The 9,694-nt window shown below is 62.5% G+C and overlaps 1 protein-coding gene across 1 annotated transcript in view; it reads left to right on the top strand.

Moving 5' to 3' along the window:
• Window positions 1-9,694, top strand: part of PFKP (phosphofructokinase, platelet) — a 42,323-nt gene that overhangs the window by 18,885 nt on the left and 13,744 nt on the right. Inside the window, exons 5-12 of the mRNA XM_029954074.1 lie at window positions 1,151-1,195; window positions 1,368-1,476; window positions 3,914-4,009; window positions 5,095-5,187; window positions 5,731-5,856; window positions 7,906-7,970; window positions 8,378-8,447; window positions 8,623-8,769. Of these exons, the coding sequence (XP_029809934.1) occupies window positions 1,151-1,195; window positions 1,368-1,476; window positions 3,914-4,009; window positions 5,095-5,187; window positions 5,731-5,856; window positions 7,906-7,970; window positions 8,378-8,447; window positions 8,623-8,769 (751 nt within the window). The remainder of the gene's footprint in view (window positions 1-1,150; window positions 1,196-1,367; window positions 1,477-3,913; window positions 4,010-5,094; window positions 5,188-5,730; window positions 5,857-7,905; window positions 7,971-8,377; window positions 8,448-8,622; window positions 8,770-9,694) is intronic.

Below are 9,694 nucleotides of genomic sequence, written 5' to 3'. Positions count from 1 at the left end.
GAGGGTTCCCTGATGGTGTTCTGTGCTGCGGTGTAGACGTCAGCACCGACCCTGGAGGGTTCCCTGATGGTGTTCTGTGCTGCGGTGTAGACATCAGTGCTGACCCTGGAGGGTTCCCTGATGGTGTTCTGTGCTGCGGTGTAGACGTCAGCACCGACCCTGGAGGGGTTCCCTGATGGTGTTCTGTGCTGCGGTGTAGACATCAGTACTGACCCTGGAGGGTTCCCTGATGGTGCTCTGTGTTGCGGTGTAGACGTCAGTGTGGACCCTAGAAGGGTCCCTGAAGGTGCTCTGTGCTGTGGTGTAGACATCAGCATTGGCCATGGAAGGTTCCCTGATGGTGCTCTGTGCTGCAGTGTAGACATCAGTGCTGACCCTGGAGGGTTCCCTGATGGTGCTCTGTGTTGCGGTGTAGACGTCACTGTGGACCCATGAAGGGTCCCTGAAGGTGCTCTGTGCTGCGGTATAGACATCAGCATTGGCCATGGAAGGTTCCCTGATGTTCTGAATGAGTCGTTCCTGAATTTCAGAAACCAGAGCAAAAACGCTTACTCGTAGTTTTGATTTTCACCTTGAAAAGCTTACTCCTGTGCCTAATTCAGAGGAGTGTCACTGGAGGGAAGACGGATGAGGGTCATGTCAGGTCCTGCCCCGGGTCTCCCGTGGGAACAGCGGCAGGGGCAGGGCCGGGTTTGCCCCAGGCCTTCTGACTGCGCCCGTGCTGAGGAGACCGCGGACCCCGGGGCTCCCCCCGTGCCCTCCTCCCCGTGCCCAGCGTCCCAGCCCGTGGCAGGTGCGGCGCGCTGGCTCCGATCCGCGTGTGCTGGGCGACGCGGCGGGTCCCGCTGGACCAGAGAAGGCGCGGATCTGCCCGGGGAGCCCCAGCCTGGGGGAGCAGAGTGTCTGTGAGTGTGAGTGTGGGTGCGCTCAGAGCTCACACGTGCTGTAAAACGTGAAGCCCCTTTGCTTGTGAGCTGGAGATGTCACCACAGGAGAGGTTCTGCAGAACGTGGGCCTTTCCGGAAGTCTAGGCACCTGCCACCATCGCGAGGCAGGTTGTCCTTCTCACCTGGCTGTGACGGTTCCTTCCCCTTCGGTTTTCATGCTGTTCCTGCTGGTGGTTAGTGAATGTTCCCTCTCTCTTTTCCAGCCACCAGAGGACCTTTGTGCTCGAGGTCATGGGGAGACACTGCGGGTACGTATGTGCGGGCACCGTCCGCACGCTGCAGACCTTCAGCTTGGCCCCTTGGGACGGTCCACACAGGAGCCCGCAGCCCCTGACGCCCCAGGTCCCGAGTGCCCAGCGCCGTCCCTGAGCCGCGGGTGCCCGGCGGCAGCCTGGCCAAAGCAGCGCCCTCTCCGCGCAGGTACCTGGCCCTGGTGAGCGCCCTGGCCTGCGGGGCCGACTGGGTGTTCCTCCCAGAGGCCCCCCCGGAAGAAGGCTGGCAGGAGAGCATGTGCGTCAAGCTCTCGGAGGTAAGGTGCGCCCTGTTCCCGTGGCGTGGCTCAGTCACCCCGCACTGACCGCCCGTGGGGTCTCCCGCTGGGACAGAGTCGGGGACAGGTGGTGAGGCGAGCTGGGGCCTGGCGCCTAGGGGCTGCTGGCCCTCCATGTCCATCTGCTCCCGGCCAGGCGAGGACTGCGGTAGAGAAAGGCCCAGAACGTTGCTTCCACTGTGCGCCGCAGCTGGCCTTTGAAGGAGGGTCCCGAGTGGAGGTCGTGGGGCTGGGGAGATCTTCCCGTTGTTCCTTCGCTTCCCAGCGTGACAGGCCTGGGCTTGGACTGCGGGCTCGCGCAGCGCTGGGTGGCCCCCTGTCACCCCTGCCCCGTGTGGTTGGGCGGTGGGCGCCCGTCCGGTTGGGCGGTGTACCGGTGACTCAAAACCAGGCTTTCCCCTCCCTCTGTCGTCTGTGGCCCCCACTGTGCGCTCCTGGTGGGGGACACATAGCCCCCGGGAGGCCAGCCCTCAGGACAGAGCCCCCCGCTCAGTCCTAGTGAATTTCCTACCGTGTCACCACTGCCCTCGGGACGTCACATGAGCGCACGGCGAAGGCTCCTTACGGTTGTATTCCACGAACACTTAGGCTCCACGTGCACCAAGGACACGTGTGTGGCAAGAGCTTGCCGTCACCTTCAAGGTGACAGGTTCTAAGAATGGAAATTGAGCAATGGACCAGATATGCTCTACTGACCTAAAATCGGTGCAAGAAACGCCTGGCGGACCGGCGCCCGTGCCGGGAAGAGCCCTGCCCCAGGAAGCCGGGGCTGAGGCGGGCTGGTGAACCCACCAGCGTCCCGGGCGGGTGTTACCAGTGACCTAACAGGCGGCCCAGGACCCCACCGTCACCGGCCACGCTCTGTCCTCAGGGTCGTGGGGACGCAGGCCTGCTCTGGGGCCGCGCACAGCGGGTCGGGAAGGCAGGGGTGAGGCGCTCAGGGTGGAGACACTCACGTGCAGGTGTGCCCGTCTGTGACGGCAGATCTTCTCTGCGCACGTCCTTGGGTTCCGGACTTTGCAAACTGAACTGCGAGCTGGGACCAGGGCAAGAACCTGCTGGGGTCCCTGCGTTAGGTGCCGGTGGACTTGGGGAGGACGGCTTAATCTCGCTTGTGTGGAAACGCTTGACATCATCCCGTCTGTTATGGTTGGTGGTGAAGGCGGCACCGCGAGCATTTCCCCACGTGTCCTGTCGGGTAAACGGGTGCGGGGAGCCCCTGAGGCCTGGCTGCTGCAGTACAAAATCAGAAAGGCCACTCCCGGTGCCTCCGCTGTACCTCGAGGACATGCTGCTGCTCCGTAGTGACCCAGGGGGACCCATGGGTGAGCGGGTCCCAGCAGGGAGCAAGGGCGCCTGCTGGTCACTGTGTGGGGCTCGGGGCTCACCTTCCTACGTGAGTGTGGATGGCGCGTGGCTGCGTGGCCAATCCTGTGTTCGTGGACACATCGTGATCCCTTGCAACCCCATCGTCACACGTCTTAGAGAACACTTGTCACTTGTCACCTCCTCCAAGTGGAGCGTGCCCAGGGTCTAGTAAAAGAAGAAAACCACCCAGCACCAAACAGCCTGTGTCCTTTGTGACGACCCCCCAAGGCACCGCCCACCGAGTGACGTCCCCCCCAGGCACCGCCCACCCCATGACGTTCCCCCTAGGGACCGCCCACTGGGTGACATCCCCCCAGGCACTGCCCACTAAGTGTCGCCCCCCAAGGGACTGCCTACCACGTGATGTCCCCCCAAGGGACCGCCCACCGTGTGACGTCCCTCCGTCCCTCCCAGGCACCGCCCACCTCATGAAGTCCCCCCCAGGCACCGCCCACCACGTGACTCCCCTCCCCCGAGGGACCGCCCACCACGTGAACTTCCCGGGCCTCCATGGAGGGCTTTAACCCAGGTCTTGGTAGAGAACGTACTCGAGTGCTGACAGTGGTTTCAGGGCGTCGCTGGTGACCCCCGCCCCCCCCCCCCCCCCCCCGGAGGCTGTGGGGACAGCGGGTGTGAGCTCAGGCGGGGCTGGTGCGTCCTGCAAGGTGCGGCTCCCCCACCTCCACGTTCCCCGTGCTCCCCACCTGCCTCCCGTCACAGTGATGGGACTCTCGCCGGTTCACGGTGAGTGGGCGGGAAGCCTAGTTTGCGGTATCGACGCGCTGCTGGGGCCCATGGCTGAGCTCACTGCCTTCTGGGACCAGACGGCCTATGAGCGTGGCCCCCTGCTCGCTGTGGGGTGACCGCCGCCCCCACCTACTCACCCTGAGCACCTCCCCCCGCCCGCGGTGGTCAGAGACCCCATGTGCGAATGTCCTGAAGATCTCTAGCTGGAAACAGGCCAGTGCGTGCGAGGCCAAGGGCACTGGGTCCGTCTCTTGTCCAAACCGGATTCGGTGTCTGACAAGGCTCATTCTCTGTCTCCTAGAACCGGGCCCGGAAGAAAAGGCTGAATATCATCATTGTGGCGGAAGGGGCCATCGATACCCAAAATAAGCCGATTACCTCTGAGCAGATCAAGGAGGTGAGCATGTGCGTCTGTGGGGAGCGGGTGGGGCCGCGTTTGCAACATTGTCTTATTGTCATGAACACGCTTTTTGTCCTTCTGATGTTTAAATCTGTGTTCGTGATGACTCATGATTTCAACCTCAGGAGACCCCCCTGCCCCCATGTGCCGTCTGGAATGTCCCCAGAGGCCCGGGAGCCACCCCGACGGTTGAAATGCCGCAGGGTGGGGACAGGGACACGGGGTCCCAGCCCGGGATGTCAGCTGTCTGCCCGACACGAGACTGCCATGTTGGGGTCACGCCCATGCTGCGTCCACTTGCCGGCCCGAGGGCGCTGGCCTCTGGCTTGGACGTGGGACGGGAAGGACGGGCTCAGCTCTCCAGGAGGGCCGGTGACAGAACACTGGGAAGACAGACGGGCGGGCAGGCTCTGTGAAGCTGTCCATCAGGGCAGGGGACGCCAGCTGTCTTTGCAAGCTGGTGTCCCTGTCTGCTTGGAGTTTTCTTCCCAGACGGGCCGTGAGGCCTAAAGCTGAGCCCTGGGGCCACGTCCGGGAAAGCCGTCTGCCAGTGTAGACAAGTAATCAAGAAGATCGAGCATTTCCTTTTCCTACTTAACCAAACCTGAGATTGAATCACGGAATCTGAGAGCAGGAAGGGCCACGGGCGCCACATGACCCACCCGCCAGTGTTACTAGGAGTCAGTGGGGTGACGGCGTGGTGGCCTGGCCCGGCCCCCTGTGGCGCTCACGTGGGGCGGCCTGGGGGGACTCCGTGGCTGACCACGGCGTCCACGCTGTGATTTTCAAATGCAGCTCTGCAGTGAAGGTGGCCGGGGGAAATGTCGACATTTCCATAAGGCATTAGTGACGATGCGTCCTTTTTAAAATCACGTTGGTTGCGCCCATATGCGGGGCAGGGGAGACACGTTTTACTTGACAGCAAAAACATTCTTTTTCAAGAATTCAATCTCAGCTCACCTCTGGGAAGCGAACTTTAGACACTGCAAGTTTCCCCCACCCAGGTCTGCGGGGAGGACCCCTGAGCCCCCGGCCCCAGCACAGGGTGCGAGGTGACGTCCGTGTCACTCTGTTTCCTGCAGCTCGTGGTCACGCAGCTGGGGTATGACACGCGGGTGACCATCCTCGGACACGTGCAGAGAGGCGGGACTCCTTCGGCCTTTGACAGGATTTTGGTGAGTGAGGACCGACATATAGGCGCCTCCTGGGGGCGGAGAAGGAACCTGCTTACTGGAAGTCCGACGCTCGGCAGAGCCACCTGGTGGCCATCCGATGACCAGCACCCCAGCCTGCAGACAGGGTGGCTCCTGCCGGAGACCTGCTGGGTCCCCGATCACCCAGAGGCTGGGGGACCCCGAACATGGGGCCCGAGACGGAGGGGGACGCGTGCTGGTATTTGGGGGGGTCCTGGGGCCAGCAGAGGCCAGTGCAGGCTCGTGGGCGCCAGTCTTGGGGGCTCTCCGTGCCTCTGACGCCTCCTCGCTGCCGCCTGCCAGCCTCTTCCTACTGGGATCGGGATCTCCTCGCTGGCGGAGGTTAAACGTAATCGGATGGACCCAGTCCAGGGGGTCCGGGTGGGGGCACGCCAGGTCTGTCTGGATGTGGGCCAGGCCTCTGCTCGCAGATGCGCCTCCTCGCGGTCATGCCTCCCTGGAGCTGGTGGGACTGCTGCCTGGACCCTTGATCTTGTCTTTGACCTTCGCGATTGTCACTTCCAGGCCAGTCGCATGGGGGTGGAGGCCGTGGTTGCCCTTCTCCAGGCCACCCCGGAGACCCCAGCCTGTGTGGTGTCACTGAGCGGGAATCAGGCCGTGCGCCTGCCCCTGGTGGAGTGTGTGCAGATGGTGAGTTCGCCCGGACGCCGGCCGCTGGTTGTGGGGGAGGCGGGGCCCTGTGTGCGGACGGTGAGCTCCCCCGGATGCTGGCCGTGGGGAGGCGGGGGCCCAGCGACCCCAGGACTGAGTTCCTGTGTGTGGCTCATAGCAGAACCTGCCTAGAGATGAGGTCAGGCTGTCAGGAAGGAGAGTGTGCAGAGCACCTTTGTTTTTGCCAGTAAGACGATATGTAGGGATGTGGGTCTGTGAGGGATCCAGGAGGGCTTCCTGGGGGCGAGGTAGACGGGGCGCAGCCTCTCTGAGGTCAGCTGTTCCTGTCCTCTGTCCCCAAGGACATTCCGGTCTGAGATGTGACACGGGAATGGCCACTTGGGGTGACATCCTGGCATGCACCGGCCCTGGGTGGGGCTCTGGTTTCCTAGGTGATTGAGCACCAGATGAGGTGGCAGCGAGCGCATCAGACAGTGTCACTGTCTGTTATTTTCCAAGGCCTGTTTGTGACTCATTTTATTTGGCCTTTCTGGTGGCTCTGAAGCACTTGTACTTGGTACTGTGCAGAGAGGTGGTGTAGTAGTTCAGTCTGGGACTTGTCGGAAGTAGCCATAGAAACGTAATTTCCAGGAGACTTTGGGAGTGAATAAATGTGCGTGTGCATGTGTGCATGTTTCTGTGTATACAAGGACGCTCATGGATGTGTGTACACAGCTGCATGTGTGCATGTGGCCACATGTGTACATGGGTCCATGTATGTGCACGGCTGCATGTGCGTGTGGCTACATGTGTGTGCACAGCTACATGGTGTGCACGGCTGCATGTGTGTGTGGCTACACCTGTGTATGCATGTGTGCACAGCTGCGCCTGCATGTTACATGTGTGAACACAGCTGCATGTGTGCATGGCTACACTTGGTGTGCATGGCTGCATGTGGTGCATGGCTCTGTGTGCATGGCTGCGTCTGTGTGCGTGCACGGCTACATGTTTGTGCATTGATGTGTGTGTGGCTACACGTGTGTGCATGGCTACATGTTTGTGCACGGCTACATTTGTGCATGTGGCTACACATATGCATGCCTGTGTGTGTGCAGGGCTATTTGTGCACATGTGGCTACACGTGTATGTTCGCGGCTGCATGTATGAGTCTTTCCATGTGTGTGCATGGCGGCATGTGTGCACAGCTGTGTGTGTGTCTACACATGTGCATGGCTGGTGTATGTACACGGCTCTGTGCACAGCTACATGCGTGTGGCTACATGTGTGTGGCTACATGTGTGTCCACAGCTGTGTGTGCTCATGTGGTTACACGTGTGAGCATGGCTGCATATGTGGCTACATGTGTGTGTGCACGGCTGTGTCTGCACAGCTTTACGTGTGTGTGTCTGGCTGCCTGTCTTCACGGATTCATGTGTGTACAGCTTCATGTGTGTACGCACGGCTGCATGTGTGTGCACGGCTGCATATGCACATGTGGCTCCACGTGTGTGAGCGTGGCTGCGTCTGCACAGTTTCACGTGTGCATGCACGGCTGTGTGTTCATGGCTACATGTGTGTACAGCTACGTGTGTGTGCATGGCTGCATTTGCACATCTGCATGTGTGTGTACAACTGCATGTGTGTGCACGCGCACCAGCTGTCTGTTCTCTCCTGAGGGTCGGGCATTTTCCTATGACCCCGACGATGCTGGAAGCGGGGCTGTTTTCTCAGGGAACGGCAGAGGGAATGTGAGTTCAGAGGCGTACTTGTCAAGGTCCTCGGGTTGAAAGGGGCACAGGCCGGTGTGAGTCTTCGCCCAGGGCCACCGCCCTCCGCTCCCGCCCTGGGTGACCCCGCTCCCGAATCGGGGGTTCTCAGAACGCCGTGTGTGAGCTCCACGTCCCAGTGGCTGCGCTGTGTCCTGGGGTCTCAGGATCTGTGGCCCCGGCCCCGCTTACCACAGCAGCCGAGCTGGGGCAGGGGCAGGGCGGGCTCGCTGACCCCGGGCTGCCAGCCAGCGTGCAGGGAGGGCAGGACCTGGCGTCTGAGTCTTGACGCGTTCCTCCTCCTCTCCTGACTTGTCTGAAGACCCAGGACGTGCAGAAGGCCATGGACGAGAGGAGGTTTAAGGATGCCGTGCGACTCCGCGGAAGGTGACTTTCCCAGGGCCCTTGTCCTCAGTGTGCTCAGCCGTGATCCAGGGCGGTGCCCCCTTCCCAGCCGAGGATGCCGAGCCGAGCCCGGCCCTGCAGCGTCCCGGCAGCGTCCCCGCCGCCTCAGGCCATGGTGGGGAGCTGGGAGAGCAGTCTGTGGTCTGTTTGCCGGCTGGTGGGGTGGTCGGGATCGTGGCGAGGTCAGGATGGAGAGTGGCGTGTGGCTGGCGTCCTGAGAAGAACCCACGACCCGCATCCCGCGTAACTAGGAGTACCAGGGCCTGGGGGCCGCCTGCCGCCCCGAGCGCCCAGCCCAGCGGATGGCCATGCCCCCAGCCCGCCCTTCACGCCCTGCCCACCCTCCCCGCCCTCCTGACCTTGGGTCCAACAGCGGCCTGTCCTTCCAGGAGCTTTGAGACCAACCTGAACACCTACAAGCGGCTCGCCATCAAGTTGCCGGATGATCAGATCCCGAAGGTGGGTGATGCCGCATGTCGCTCCCGGGAGGCTCCCGTGTCCCCGTGGACCTGGCATCTGGGCTCCCGAGCTGTAGGCTTCCATGTCCCCATGGACCCTGGCATCCCGGGCTGTGCACCTGCCGTGAGCTCCCCGTGGGCAGTGGGGACACAGCACGCCCTCCGCTGTCTTGCAGAGCAACTGTAACGTGGCAGTCATAAACGTGGGTGCGCCTGCCGCCGGCATGAACGCGGCTGTGCGCTCGGCCGTGCGCGTGGGCATCGCCAACGGGCACAAGATGTTTGCCGTCTACGACGGCTTCGAGGGCTTCGCCAAAGGCCAGGTGAGTCCCCAGGGGACAGCGTGGGGTCTGGGACCCGCCTTCCGAGGCTTGAACCCTGGGGCGCCATCCTGTGGTGGGCTCCGCTGCTGGTGAGGGCGCGCGGGCTCTGGACCTGCCCCGAGACACTGGGCCGAGGCTGTGGTGCTCCTGGAGGACCGCGCTGCCCGGGTTTCTCAGTGGACACGGGCCGGAGACTGTCAGTGTCGGGGACACAGCTGGCCGAGTGCTCAAGGCCAGCAAGCGCCCACACGACCGCCTTGGTGGAAAGCGTGGACGCTTCTTGTGTTTACTGCATTTGCTCCCTGCTCCTACGGGGTCTGCATGTTAAGCCGTTTAAATTTCACAGCAAAGCTGACATATTAGCCCCATTTCTGTCACTTGACGGAGGTCACAGGACTCAGGAGCTCAGAGAGCAGGGGAGGCTGCAGGCCCCGCCCCGTGCACCCGCGTGTCCTGTGGTGTCTGCTCCCCGCCCCCTACTTGCTTGGTGATAATGGCGCGCCAAGTTCTTAGGCTGGGAATCCAGCTGGCGGAGGAGAGGCCTTGCTCCGCCGGTTACCCCTTCGGTGGAGAGAGGGTGTTGAGTGGCAGGTGGTGCACAGGGGGTGGTCCCTGCACAGACCCCCGGAGGAGGGGGCAGTCCTGGACCCGCAGACACGCTGCTGGGAAGGGAACTCAGACCAACGAGGGAGGACGGAGGCGGCCGGGGCCAGATGGCTTGTGCCGGGGGCAGACGGGGCTTTGAGCAGGGGTGTGCGGGCCCACGCGGAGGGTCTCTGACGGAAAGAAGGAGCAGGACCAGGACGAGGAGCTGGGGCTTCTGCCATGATGCAGCGGGGAGATGATGATGCAGGAGATGAAGATACAGGGGGATGCTGAGGAGTGAGGGGAGGTGAGGACCTGGGGGCGTGAGGACGCAGGGGGG

The sequence above is a fragment of the Suricata suricatta genome, chromosome 10, assembly GCF_006229205.1.
Source record: "Suricata suricatta isolate VVHF042 chromosome 10, meerkat_22Aug2017_6uvM2_HiC, whole genome shotgun sequence".
Taxonomy (NCBI): Eukaryota; Metazoa; Chordata; class Mammalia; order Carnivora; family Herpestidae; genus Suricata; species Suricata suricatta.
The sequence above is the reverse complement of the archived record's forward strand: the minus strand, read 5'-3'. Positions and strand labels throughout refer to the sequence as shown.